This window comes from Glycine soja, chromosome 20 (genome assembly GCF_004193775.1).
Source record: "Glycine soja cultivar W05 chromosome 20, ASM419377v2, whole genome shotgun sequence".
In the NCBI taxonomy this organism is placed as follows: Eukaryota; Viridiplantae; Streptophyta; class Magnoliopsida; order Fabales; family Fabaceae; genus Glycine; species Glycine soja.
The window spans coordinates 1,000,414-1,015,655 of record NC_041021.1 but is presented as its reverse complement, the minus strand read 5'-3'; the positions used below and the strand labels follow the sequence as shown (position 1 = coordinate 1,015,655).

Below are 15,242 nucleotides of genomic sequence, written 5' to 3'. Positions count from 1 at the left end.
ACGGGTTCACAATTCATAATTAAAAATGGTTTGAATAAATACATATTTTTTATTTCCAAAAATATTAATGCTATCTAATTGAAATGTTGTAAGTACGAATTTTCTTCTTCCCAACCTAGTGCCATCTCTATTGTAACCAACATCCCAACAAGTAGATTTTGTAAAACAAATATAATAAATAGTAATAACCTTGTATTAATTGTATATAAATTATTTCATATAAGTTTAAAATATATTTAGTTTATATATTTAAACATATTTATTATAAAATTTTAAATATAGTTTAATTTATATGTTTAAAATCATTATATAATACAATTAATACACATCTTAAAATACTAATTTTTAATTATAAATCAACTTGAAAACTGTTTTCAAATCAGTTTTGAACTTTGATATAGTTCTAAAACTATTTCTTTGGAACAGTGTTTTAAAACTAGTTTAAAGATTGATGTTGAAACCGGTTCAAGATTAAAAATCTATTTTTGTCCTATTTTAAAATCTGTTGAGGCTTTAGTGATGGTTCTAACTTGCCAAGAAAGTGATTCTAACAATTCACCCAAATAAGGAAAATGATAAGGCATGTCAAAGAAATTTACATAGTTAATATGATCAATTCTATTGCAGAAATTATGTTAAAGTATAGGTATGAGGTAAAATTTATGTATTCGATATATAAATGCTAAAGTTGAGCATCATGTGAAAGATCCATAAATTTAAATCTTAAAGTTTTGGATTAAAGTGTAGTGTCAAGTTTATTTATGTGGTTGTTCATGACTCATTGGTGAAAATCTTCTTAATGTTTATCCTTATCGTATGCACAACAATTGTTATTAGAGTTAATGATTCGACTTAATGATCAATTCAAACAAGTGAAGTTGACAATAAATCTATGGACATGAGAATTACTTTGTAACAAAAGTTTTCTTAGTGAGTGAATTCATGCATAAAAGCCACACAATGTGTCCCATGATCTTGAAGAAGTGGAATGCAATGATGCAAGATATTAGAACATGTTTGTAGACAATGACTAGATAGTCGCGGTAGTCATGCTTAAACTTCAAGTTCATTTATATCATATTAATACTATTTTTCTTTACGTCTTATACCAATTCGTCTTATTAATAATATTGTGGTTTTGCTTTTTTTTTTTAAAAAAAAAATAATAATAATTATGTATGCCATATTAGGAAAATAATTTTGCAGATTTCAGTATTCCCCTTATAATAATTACTAATAAAATATAACAAAAATGCTTTGTACTATATTAAATAGTAGTGAAAGAGGTAAACTAGATAGATGTTATGTACAAATAAGGCTACATAAAATTTCGTACACATTTTCTTGTACATCAACTAAAGATACTTCATATAGAAGGATGCATCGTGGACTTAGTCACTTTCCAATGGTGTATCTTCTCACCAAAGACATTGTAGAAAGCAAAATTTGTGTCATTTTCAGTCATTTGAACAGACATGAAACCTTGACCATCATAAAAAAAATTCACATCAAAGTGGGTTTCTTTAACATCACCTCTCCATGCCTTTGATCCCGCTCCACTCGTTAAATATAGAAGTGGGCTGCATTTTGATATTGGTATAATAAAGAAGAAATTACTTTATAAAACCACATATATAGTTTGATTGGGAGAATGTATTTTTGTTTTTTTGTTACCTATCTGTGCTGCTTATATGTTGGAGGCAATGGTCATGCCCATTTATGTACATGTCAACATTGTTGGCCTGGATAATCACAAAAATATCATAAGCACATATTCTGGTAAAGAACAAAACAATTGTAGATAAACTAATGGTGATGTCAATTCATGAGACAAGCATAAAAACTAATAAGAAAATATTTTTGTTGGCGAACCTAAAATTTAACTTAAGCTTTAATTTACCTTTATGCCGATGCCGGAACATGAGAAAATTACTAATGGACATATTAACATTATATAAATTGTCGGATTGAATTATGTTAGTCTTAAATCCTCCAAACTTGAAAGTAGCATTATATCTTAATTAATCTAACTCGAGTTGGGTACATCTATTATAAGGAAGAAAAGTTCTTCCACTATCTATTTTTTCATTTCAAAAAATTGAATTTAAGATCTTAATTACTTGAGGAAAACTTTTTTTATAACTGAGGGAAACTATTTCTTACTACCTGAAGCTATTGACGTTGATGAATAGTGTTATTTCAAGCTGAGACAGATCCTCATTGAGTTGTTTCCACATTTTTTTTTAAAAAAATTCTTGATATGATATATATGAATGATTATAAATTGCTCTCATAACTTATATTTTTGCAGTAAAAAAATAATCTATAATATAAATATTATTCTCACATCTTAAAATTTTTTATCCACCACTCATTTACACAACAACTTAGAGGAAGGGCCAAGCAGGGAGGACAAAGGGTAGGTGAAATGGAGGTTTGGGCCTTGGAAGAATTTAGTGTTGCTCATATTTTAGTTGAAGAAAAGAAAAAAGTCATAAATATATATGGAATGTTTGCTCAAAGAGTAAAATTCATTTGCATTAAAGACATGACTAATAGCTTAAAAAAAATTATAATCTCAGTCATTTTTCTATTTTATCCTTCTTGGATGTTTCCCTCAAATAAAATGAATATGCATATACCTTAAGTACTGGGACAAGGTGCTTTACAAGTTCTGGACTATCACCGTGATGGCCAATACTTCTTATTGCATGGTGACCCACAGCGATTTTCCATCTTGCAGTTGATTTCCTCAATTCTTCCTCAAGATCCTTGTCACAAAAGTTTTGCAAAATCTTAATTAAGTACAAGAGACATTATTTATTCAATTCGTTGAGTCAATCATCAATTATTTGGTACCTTCAGAAGGGTTTTGAGGTATTTTTGCCTCGGAAGCACGCCTCGCCAATCATAGTGACGATTCGAATTGTTGAAATATTTTCTCATAAACGGGGTTGTGTCTATGAAGAAAAATTCAGCAACTCCTAGGTAAAGAAAGTTGGTAACAAAAGAAAATGATGTTTAAATATGAGATACAAATGGAATAATGCTACATCATTATACAAATCTTCCTAATACTTTATTAAAAAAGTATTAAATGAAAAATTAAAAACATAACAAGAGGATTACTAGGAAGATATTCTAACCAATGGTGTTTAAGATGTTGAAAATTGAAAGTGCTAGCTACTATTATTATACCTGCATTAAGAATGAATGATCTCTGGCAAAACCATCTCCTGTCAATCTTCCTCAAGAGTGGACTTAACTGTGCCAGTGCATTACCCCTATAGTCATGGTTTCCCAAAACTGCACAAGATATGGTTTTAAAATTTAGCATTTACATATATACCAAAAATAATAATTTATTATAGTAAAGGATTCACAAACATGATGCATGATTATTGTTTTTCACCCTTTTCCCTTTTTTTTACTCATGTTTTATATCCTGAGAGAGATTTATTTTGGTAAAATAGGAATTATTTGACTTACCAGAGTACCATTGCTTCCTAAGGCTCTTAGCAGTGTAAATGTTGGAAAATGACTGCAGAAATAATGGATCATTTACACCTTTTAACCCACTATTGTAGAAATTGTCTCCAGTTGATACAACAAAATCTAAATCAAGTTTGTCTCCCATCTTTCCCATCTGTCATGTCCAGTATAAACTTTTGAGGTTAGCCAACAATACCGTTTCAAATGAAGAAGCACCAATGACATATGAATATAGCTAATTGTCAAATCTATGTCTATATTAATTAGTTAATGATAGTTTTTACTTTTGGGGGAGCCTAGCTTTGGTAAACAGAGTCACTGTGTTTCGTTTTTTCACTTCATCCACAATGAACTCATATGGTGAGACAACATATGATTTTCTTATGAAACTTCATAGTCTCACGGATGAGTTTGTTTTTGACAAAATCATAGTGTTTTTATTATTAATAATAATAATGACAAAATGTAAGTGTAATTTTTTAAGTACTTTCAGCATCGTTCTCCAATCAAAATTAGAACCTCCGCTTGATATTCAATGTCTACTTTAAATGTCTATTTATTTTATGAGTTAACAAGGTGAAATTCTAATTTTAATTAGACAATACTACCAAAAACATCTATGATTTGCTTCTTTTTTTTTTATTCCTAAGAATAAAAAATAATATCAAAGGATTTACAATAATTTACGTATCCTACACAAACAATTAAGTTAAACTTCCTTTAACCTATGATTTGTGTATAAGCATTGTCTTAATATAATAGCCTTGGAATTTGGACAGGGTAAGTAGGAATTTGGACAATAGCCTTGGAATCAAATTATAGTAAAATTCATGGTGAACAAAGAAGATGAACCTGTGTGGCTACAAGGGATTGATTATAATGCCCTTTTCTACCCCAATCTCCAATGACTAGAAAGTTGAGGGATCCATCATGTTTTGGTTGATGTTGGAACCTCTGAAGCTCTGCAAAAGCGGGTAGCACAAAATATATGCATAAAATTGCTGCTGAATGAAGGGGAGATGATGGGGAAGCCATGGCAAACAAACCATGGTTTTGCAGAAAGACAATTATTAGTGATATATGGTGATGGAGGGTTGTTTTATAAAGGTAATTGAGAGATAGAGAATGGCTGAAGCTCTTGGATAACTTGTATTTGGATAGAGAGGTTCATGCAACTAGGAGTCCAAGTTTCAAGGAAGATTACTATTTATGGTATGCAACAAATGGGTAATAGTTTGCAAAAGGTTTGAGGAATAAATAATTATGGTAAAATAGTAGTGCCCTCAATCCTATACCCGAGCAACCCTCTGAAACTCACAAAAACATAGCAAAGTAAATACATTTGTCTTCTATCTTTAGTTGTCTAGTCAAAACTATTCTATTCCGCCTAAAATATACATACCTTAGAAACGAAGTTAAACTATGTATGATTGAGCACATATGAGAAGGAAAATTTTATTTGAACCTTCAATATTCTTTTTTTTTTTTAATTTTATAGGAAAAATGTGATAACTAAAAAGGGAAATGTGTAAAACTCATGAAATCAAGGTGGCATGTTAGTTAAAGTTGATTGGATTTGTATTAAAATTTGCAGCACTATTAAAATTAATATAAACTATATACCTCTTGAAAATAATTTATTAATCAACAAATGCACAAGCTTCATGAAATAAACTTGTATTAGATAAATGAATTAAAATTACATAAGAATCCAATTCAATTTCATCAACCCTAGTCAAGATTGGTTTACTTACATATGTTAAACAAAAACTAGAAAATAGAAGGGGTATGTTGCATTTGTGCTGCTAAATCCCTTCTCATGGTCTCCAAAACTCTAAAAATGATTTGGTATTTTATTTCCTAATGTGTCTCCAATGCCAACCCTTCCAAACCTTTTTTTCCAAGCCCTTCCAATGATGATGATTAGCGAGTTATCCAATCAAGAGTTGGCCCCTCTGTAAACATGAGAGACTCGAAAATAAAAAAACCTCAAAAGATTTTTACAATTGAACCACCTATTCCTAATAGACCAACGAACATTAGAACCTGAGTTAAACTAGTGAACTAAGAGGGAAGAATCAGTTTCCAATCTTACCCATCTTGACAAATGCAATAGTAAGTCACTGTTGGAATTTCTTAATATATTAGCTTAAGTGCTCATGCATGCATAATCATTTCCATTGCCGAATTCTCAAACTAAAATAGAAGCGTAAAAAAATAAATCTTATGCAGTCCAACTAATTGCTAGCTAGCTTAAAAAGAAAGATCATTACTGACTTTTATTAACCAGGTTATGTTGAACTGAGAAAGCATATTGTAATTCAAGGAGTAAAAAATGTCCAAGTATCAATTCTATTTAAAATATCTATGTTCTATGAGAAAATAATTAGTTAAGCCCAAGTTGCTGTAACATTAATTAGCTAACATTAAATTGTGAAGTTTTAACCATTCCTTCTTTTTGATCTCCATAGAGACGATCAAACAAACTCTATTTCAACTGCAAGTATCAGATGAGTCCCTATCACTCATAATGAGCATGGGCTTCAGGGATCGTGATACAGAAAAAACATCAAGAATGAACATGCAAAACGTTCAAGCTTCAGATGATTTCCTACAAAGGAAAAGACAAAGGAAGTGCTAAAAAAGGAAGACATTCAAAGACAAAAGGAAATTTGGTGGGTACGACATTTGATCTTTATTATTTACTGAACTATAGATTATCTTTAAAGATGCCAAATTTTGAGATATAAAGATCAACTATCACCCACCAAATTTCATTTTGTATTTTAATGTCTTCCTTTTTTTACCACTTCCTTTGTCTTTTCCTTGGCAGAAAATCAACTGCAGCTTTCGCGTCTTGCATATATGTTCATTCTTAATGCCTTTCCCAGCATCACGATCTTTGAAGCCCAGGTTCATTACGAGTGATAAGGCTTTGTCTGAAACTTGTAGTTGAATTACAAGTAGCCTGATTTCCGCCAAGAAGATCAAAAAGAAGAAAAAAAACAGAATATATGTCATAGTTATATCTTTACAATTTAATGTTTGCTTCTTGATGTTATAACAGATTGGACTTCACTATTTTTTTCTCATAGAGCTTAGATATTTTAAATAGATATGATACTCAAACTTCTTTTACTTAATCATAATATACTTTCTCAGTTCAATAACCCTGGTCTAGCTTAGCTTTTGTAGAATAATAAAAGTCAATGTTGCTCTTGCTTTTTAAGATAGGTAGCTATTAGTGGACTTCATAACATAAGTTTAGTTTTAAGTTTTTTCTTTTTTTAATTTTAGTTTGAGAATTTAGCATTAATTGGAAATGAAAATGACATGCATAGACACTGAAGTTAATGTATTAAGAAATCCCAAAAACCACTTACTACTTGTGTTTGTGAAGACGATCGAGTTTGGGTAATAAATTGAGTCCTTTCAGTCTGCCCTTCATTGCTCTACTATATGGTGTTTGAGGACTTCCACTAAGAAAAAGCCTCTTTTTATGTTTTTGTGGAGAGAACTAGCTAGGTGAAGAAAACAAGGATTCAATTAGACACACTTTAAGAGAGAGGGATTATAAGGGTGTGGTTCTCGAATGTGAAGTGAATGAACCACCTCATGGTTTGTGTCCAAAACGAGATGAGTGATCTCCCTCTAAGAGCGGAAGCTTTGATAAGAGATAGAGGAGAAACTTTGATGGGAAGGTAATTGGGTGAGATTAAGGGTAAGCAAATTGGAAGGGAATCTTGGTCAAGCAAAGATTTTGGGCAACTTAGGGTAAGCAAAGGCGTGTTAGTGATACCTCTATCTTTATCTATTTATAAGCACACATATAAAATTTAATATCTAAAAATATTTATTAAAATTTTATGATTTTTTTACTCATACATGCATAATTAAATTAATACTATATACATTAATTAATTAAATATAATACATTTAATTACATCTATCTATATAATTAATGCAATATCAATTTACAGTGGTATATATTTAAATCATTCTTATATACATTTAATATTTATAATATACATTTAATGTACACACATATAAATATAAATTAATGCTACATAAATTAATTAATGTAATATACATTTAATATATATTAAATGTATTTAAATAAGTCAAATGACTTACTGGCTTTGGGAATTGTACAATAGGATGAGTGAGGGCAGGGGGACATCGAGATCGGATCCTTAAAGAAAAGTTTTTGGTACAAATCTTTTGTATAAAAAAATGCTATTAAAGAGAGATTTTACTAAAAATAATTAATTATGTTTTTAATAAAAATTAATTTTTGGAACAAGTAATGAATATTTCAAATAATATTATAATGACTAAAAAAATTTCATGTTATACATGAAATTAATTATATCTACATTAATTATTTAAATGTAATACATTTAATTAAAGTTATCTATATAATTAATGCAATATGATACATTTAATATATATTATATTCATTAATTAATTATTGTAAAAAATATTCATTAATTAATGCAATGCCAATTTGTTGTATTAAAATAATGTTATATACATATAATACGTTTAATGTACACACATATGAATTAATGCTACATAAATTAATTAATTTAATATATATTAAAATGAATGTAAATAAGTCAAATGACTTACGGGCTATGTGAGTTGTACAATAGGATAAGGGTAAGGATTCTTATCTCATCTTACTATGTAATTGGTTTAAGCTAGTGACATTGAATTTGGATTCTTAAAAGAAGTTTTAGATATGAATGTCATGAATAGAAAAAAAACGGTCGTGACCCGAAAAAATTTCATGCTATATACATTATGTTATATACATTAATTAATTAAATTTATCTATATATAATTAATGCAATATCAGTTTAATATATTAAAATAATGTTATATACATATAAAACATTTCATGTACACATAAATTAATGCTACATAAATTAATTAATACAATATACATTTAAAATATATTAAATGAATATAAATAAGTCAAATGACTTACCCGCTAATAAAGGAGTTTTATAATAACATAAAGACAAGGGTTCTTATCCCATTTTATCCATGATGTTAGGTTGAGTGATATTAAATTTGAATTTTGTAATTTCTTAACAATAGTATTCTCAAGTTCTAAGACTTATAAATAGAAAAAACATAATTAGAGAAGAAATATTAATAAAAGTTGTCATTCAAATTACCAATAAAGATCGATCTTTAAAAAAATTAATAGATATTTCGATCAATGTATTGGTAACTTAATTTTTTTAACACTATGTATATACAATGGATATATTATATTTAATGTGTAATACGAATTTTTTATTTATATAATATTGAAAATTTCAATAGTAAACATAAAGTAATTACTCTATAACTATTTAATATTTAGATATATACATAATTCTAATTTAAAATATTTTAATAATATTTAAAAATAATTTATAAAATATATTTTTAAATAATAAGATTAAATAAATATTAGTATAATATTTTTAATTGATAAATATATAGTTTCTTTTTATTGATTTTTATGTTTAATTATTTTTATAAATACATTGTTATGACTTATTTTAAAATTAAGTTATATTAATATATACTAATCTTTTTAATTATAAATTAATTTGTATTAAATATATATTAGACAGATTCTAGGAGTCCTCAGAATTGGGGTTAATCTAAGTAACACGAGGTTAGTGTACACCTTTTCTATCATATGATGTTTTTCCTCTTTACTCTCTTTGTTGCCTTATATATGCGACTCTTCCGCGCGCATCAGATCCAAACACACACATCGACTTCTCCAACAATATCATTTACCTCTAGAGATTTGAGAAACCAATTTCTGTCATTTAATCTTAAAACTCCAAACAACCCATCTTTTATTTATTACGATATATGAAACACAGTTGATAAATTTTTCTATTATTTCCATTTCAAGATGGTTGGCGATAAACATTATTCTTAAGTTTGGGGAGGAAAGCAGGCTAAAGTAAATATATGCCTACTAGTATAATTTCTATCATTTGTTGCTTCCAGTATATACTTACAATATACTTGAAAAAAATTTAGAACAATAAAATAATTCAAGAAAAATAAAAGAAAAGGAAAAGCTATATTATTAAAAAAAGGTATATATAAAGTTGAAATAAATGGTGAGCTTGTATGGAAGAATATGGAAGATGTAATTAAAGCTTAATTATAGTTGTATATTCCTTGAGCTTAAGCAAGTTAGCCAAAATGTTATCTTACATTTTAAATGCAAAGTTGTAATGATGTATGGCTTGTAATTCTGAAATTCTTAAGTAATGAAATCACATATATTTTTATTATCTCCATTTGATGACTAAAATGTAAAGTTAAGGATAATTTCCCGTAGGGTGTTACAAGAATGAGCCCATTCTCATCGGATAAAACATGAACTAATAACAATTGATTATAAAAAATATCGGTTGAAATTTAAACAACTTCACAATTTATTTAACATATACACATATTTTATTATAATCACATCGGTTAAGTTTTTACTCATGAGTTAATAATGCATGATGCTTCTATCTTCAATAATACATTTTAGAAGAGTTAAGAGGCAACACACGATTTAAGAAGTGATACAAAAAAATTATGATTGAAATAATATACATAATAAATGTACTCAAATCATCACAACTAGCATGAATACAATAACTATTTCTCAAGAAACACTATCAAATGTTGAAACTAAAACAAAACAAACCCACTTCCATTTAAGCCAATACCACTTGTATAAAGAGTTTAGCTCCAATGAGTAAATTTTTCTGATACCATAACATAATTCCTTGGATGGTTTAATTAGAAGTTATCAAACTGCCACAAGGAGAGAGAGAGACATTATTTCCTTGCCATGGTAGTATGGTAGTGCATGACTTAAATTGTCCTCCACTAATAATCAGAACCTAAAAGATTCAGAAGAAAATCTTTATAATGGCCTGATGTGTCTGACTTAACAGCGTGAGTTAATGGTTTTCCATATTTCTTATAATATGTTATTTTTATATAATGCATGTCTATCTCAGTCCTTGTTACAATTACCCTTATTAGTCTACTATCATCAGTTCCCACACCCTTCATTGACTTGCGTAGAATCTGCAAAATATCAAGGGTAAACATTATTTTGTGGCAAAAACTAACATATACCATAAAGCAAAGTGAAGCCATATAAGTTGCATAAGCCAGTGAAATATAGGCTTTTTTATAAACACCTCTAATTGAAATGGCTAGCCAAGCACTTTCAATTAATATTAAATTATTCAGTCCTTTGTTCTAACTTTTCCCTAATCTCTATAATTTCTTCAGGTACACAAGCTTTAATTAGGGTGTTGAAGAATATATTCAAAAGAGAAATCATAAAGTCCATTTAAATGAAGAAAAAGGTACATATATAGTTTTTCACTCTCTAGACGCTTTATAACAGAATATAGATTTTAGGAGATGACAACTTGGGAACAAGAAATACCTTGGCAAAGTACATAGCAGGATCAGTAGCACAACGTAGTATGGTTAAGAGGGCACTCCCAAAAGAGCCAGATGTTTCCTTCTTTATTGCCTCCATGAGAAAGATATATGAGTTAGAGTTTGCACACAAAATAAAGAGGGAAAAAAATAGATCACTAATTGTTTGGAGGCATTGTATACCTTTTCTAGTGAGTGTCCATATGAAGCTATGTAAGCAGAATTGACTGCAGCCAAATGTGTGCTGCTTTTCTCACTAAAAATCTTTATAAACATCTTCTCATCAGTTCCTATCCTTTTCTCCCCTGATTTATAGAGTTGTTTTGCATCCTCCTGGACTATTATATGATCCAACTCTGGGCCTTCATAGCGTGGTATACTCACATACGCCAACAACAACTATATTAAAGTATCCAACATTAACATGTCAAGATTTTTTTGCATTAGTTTTCATATGTGTTGCAGACTACTAAAATGCAATGTCAGCAAATGCTGTAAGAATCTGATTATTCACAAGAATTAATGATAGCAATACCAACATCACCTACCAGGCCCATAAGGACACGTAGCAAGCCCACTTATTTGGCAGATTACACATAGAAGATTCAAGAACCAAGCACGTGCGAAATTCATTCGTTAGGAGATATTTCAATTCTGTTAATTGTGCTATTGCTCTGTATCTTTCTGCTATGATAGCTAACCAATTCTGTTATGGAGTTGCACTAGGATAGCCTTTAAATACCATTTAGTAATAAGAATAATACACACACAGCAATTTTTCAGTCATTTCTTATCTTGAGGAGTTTTTCTTGTTCTCGAATAAAAGGCACATTACTGCTTCTTTTCCTTATCACCTTCAGGGACCTTATCAATTAACTTCAAAAATTATAAATTTATAAGATTTATAAAACAATTTGTAACACATTGTATTCCCAAACACACTGGTATATATTGGGAGAAATACAAGTGGATCTAGCTAAATATATAGTGGACCTACACATCATTTAGTCAGATTCACTTGTGTTATTTTTTGGGAAATCCTCCAAAAGTCCGGACCAAAAGTTAAAAGACTAATCTCTTAAAGTCTTGATCAAACTTATTTAAGAGATAAATCTATCCCAATACATATATCGAATCTTTGATTACAAGATTATTATGAGACATGTTATCTCTAAATCCTATCATACTATGCTGGTAGTGCATTTCACCCAATAATAAAGTTCTAGGAGTGGAATATAAGGAGATGAAAATTCTTACTCTAAACAAAATCAATACTAGTTCATAGTCAATTAAATCGTTATTATTATCCTAATTATTTCATATAATATCCTAATAACTTTAACTTTTATTTTCATAATATATACTCGATTTTTATTTTGAGTCCTCGATATAAGAAAAGTTTTATTTTGGATCTCGATTATCAGTTAAGTGATGATGCGACATCATCTTAACGATTAACATATATTGAAAGAGTTATTGAGATGATGCTACATCATCACTAAACTGATGTTGAAATCTAAAACAAAACTTTTAATATATAAAAAATTTAAAATAAAAAAATATCTAAAACTCAACAAAAATCAAATACATATAAAAAACTTCAAATATATTTAAGTCTCTACTATAATTTTATTTGTGATGAATCTAAAATTTCCACCATATCATACATAAATTTAATTTTATTTCTCTCTCTACTTGTGTGAGTAAATCTTGTATTGGGAATCCACATTAATGCATAGGAAATTGTTCCTATATCTATCTCATTCCAAATGACATGCATTATGACCTAAAAATGAAGGTATTTTAATCCTTTTTTACACTCACAAACCTATCCGCTAGACATACTTAGTTTAAAAGAGAGTGTAGACCAAGGATATAATTGCCACATACTATCAACTAATTTATTAACATTACATTGATCTAAGTAAATCTTTAATTCTTTAAGTAAAATCTTGAGTCTAATTCTTGTAAATAATAAAACGTAATTGAAAAGAAAGATCAATTAAAAATAATTTACTAATTCTTTAACAAAAATTAATCATTGATAAAATTAAAAAATATATATTTCACACCTATAGCATGATAACCAATACTATCAACTATTTTTTATTATTGAACTTCATAAAAATCATCGCTTATAGCAAGCTAGCTTTCACTCTAATTATTGTTTGCACTTGGGATATATGAATCATACTAGAGATAATGCACAACCAAAAATGCCTTGCAAAAAGATAGGAGTAGGGAATGGATCCAGCACCTTCTTGTAATCACCACTGGTTTTGTTCTCAATGTCTTGCTCAAGATAGGAATGATAAGTTGACAGATAAACTTCTTTCAATCGCCTTAATTGTGATGGGGTACGAGAACATATTATTTCTGTTAAAGCCTGATTATCAACAACTGAGGCAGTTAAGGCTTTTCTTACTACCTTAGCATCCCTAGTTGCAGGATCATGCAACCAAAGTAACATTGCTTTCTGAAAGCATTAAGAAGTGATATGAGAAAAATAAAATGACATTTTCTTCTCATTTGAGAGTGGGATGATACACAATATTTAATTACACTTTTGTTCCACCTATTATTGTCATTTTAAGAATTTGGTCCCCCATTTTTTTTTCTTTTGAATCTCCTTATTATTTAAATTATGCAATTTTGGTTCATCTAATTATAACTTGATATCCAATATTTAATGGAAATGCCACAGTGACGCACTATTGCATTAACACAATATCCATGTTGATGTAACACACTCTATTGCATTGTTGCATTTGTATTTTTGTTAAATATTGGATGTCTAAGTTAATTGATGAACCAAAATTACAAAATAATGAATGATCAAATTCACAACAAAAATGGAGAGATCAAATTCACAAAATGATGATGGTAAAGGTACCAAAAGTGCCATGCAATTCAGCCAAAAAAGCACACACACACAAACAAAAAACCTTGAGTCATTTTACAGGTATACAACCACGCAAACAAAAGTACTTGAATAGAATTATGCTGAGAACAACACAAAACTGTGACATTTGTCTAAGTACCTTAACATGCCCACGAAGCTCTTTTGATAATCGTTTGGAAAGTAGTTCAGAGTAGTTGGTTTCAAATTCTTGTTGAATGAGGCTACGTTGTTCTGCATTCCTGTGAGCAAGGATTTTGATAACTTTAGACGTGTCACAACCAAGACCTATAATGAGAGAAATACATTATAAGATGACTCAGAATTCAAATGGTCACTCATTTACCTGAATTTCATATCTTGTCTTGTACAAGCATTAAGAGAAACCAAAACTATCTTACCATATTCAATGTGAGATGGAAAAGTAAAGCGAAGAAAAAAAAACGAGAGGAAAAGTAGCACACATTGTTTTCAAAGAATTAGCATGCATTAATTTCTTCTACATCCCAGCAGAGTTTTACGTCAACCTTTTTTATTAGCCCATTACACCATTAGTGGCTGAGTCAAGCATAAAATTGAGAAATGAGACATGAAGGAAAGGTGAGTATGTATATGATAATAAGGAAAGGGTCAAAGTGAAATGTGAAAAGGTGAGGGGTGGGGGGAGGGGCGAGGTTATAGGAAAAAGAAATAAACTCAAAGGCACCGAATTTGATAGAGTCTAAAGTTTGTCATATGTGACAAATGCTTGGTGTCATTATGCTTTGTCAAATTTTCTCTTTACCACCATTTTACTTGATCTTCAACTATTTCTTCCATTTTCATGTCTACTAATTAACCAATCTAAAGACTTGCCTCTCCATTATCATATTAATTTTGTTCAAGCAATTAATTAAGTCCTTTGATATTGAGTATCAGAATTTTAGCATTTAACAGAAACAAACCAACTATATAGATTTATTTTATGGTATAAAAGTGATCATGCTAATTTCAATTTATGGCATTTCTTCAAATGTTCACCAAAGAAATCACTTGAGCTATGCATATGGTGGCTCTAAGAGTACTTTAACTTGCAACAATGATATAAGAAACATTACAATATCAATATGTGCCTTTGTGAATTCTGCGTGTGTTCATTAACAACCTTTGAAAGCTTTATGCAACTTGATAGCATCTTCCCTAGGCGAGGGTATCAATGGAGGTATGCTCAAAGTTGTCATTATTGCCAATCTTTCTTCTGTATCTCTGTCAAACAAATCAAATGTTATTGCATAGATAAGTTGTTTTGTTTTTTTAATCTGTTTATGGCATTTTGAATGAAACACACAATAAACTTAGCAAACATTTCTTGCCGATCTCAATTGTCAATATACTA

At 29.3% G+C, this 15,242-nt stretch overlaps 2 protein-coding genes across 2 annotated transcripts; both read right to left on the bottom strand.

Moving 5' to 3' along the window:
* Positions 1-1,278: 1,278 nt before the first annotated feature.
* On the bottom strand, positions 1,279-4,818 carry LOC114402992 (purple acid phosphatase 17-like). Its single transcript, XM_028365702.1, has 7 exons — positions 4,345-4,818; positions 3,490-3,646; positions 3,199-3,306; positions 2,860-2,984; positions 2,643-2,771; positions 1,675-1,742; positions 1,279-1,580 (listed from the first exon to the last, which is right to left on the bottom strand). The coding sequence occupies exons 1-7, from the start codon at positions 4,525-4,527 to the stop codon at positions 1,367-1,369; spliced, it is 984 nt and encodes a 327-aa protein (XP_028221503.1). The 5' UTR covers positions 4,528-4,818; the 3' UTR covers positions 1,279-1,366.
* A 5,358-nt stretch (positions 4,819-10,176) lies between these two features.
* On the bottom strand, positions 10,177-11,400 carry LOC114401550 (annexin D5-like). The gene is made up of 3 exons (XM_028364080.1): positions 11,152-11,400; positions 10,973-11,062; positions 10,177-10,602 (listed from the first exon to the last, which is right to left on the bottom strand). Exons 1-3 carry the CDS (start codon positions 11,242-11,244, stop codon positions 10,399-10,401), a joined length of 387 nt encoding a protein of 128 aa, XP_028219881.1. The 5' UTR covers positions 11,245-11,400; the 3' UTR covers positions 10,177-10,398.
* Between the last annotated feature and the right edge of the window lie 3,842 nt (positions 11,401-15,242).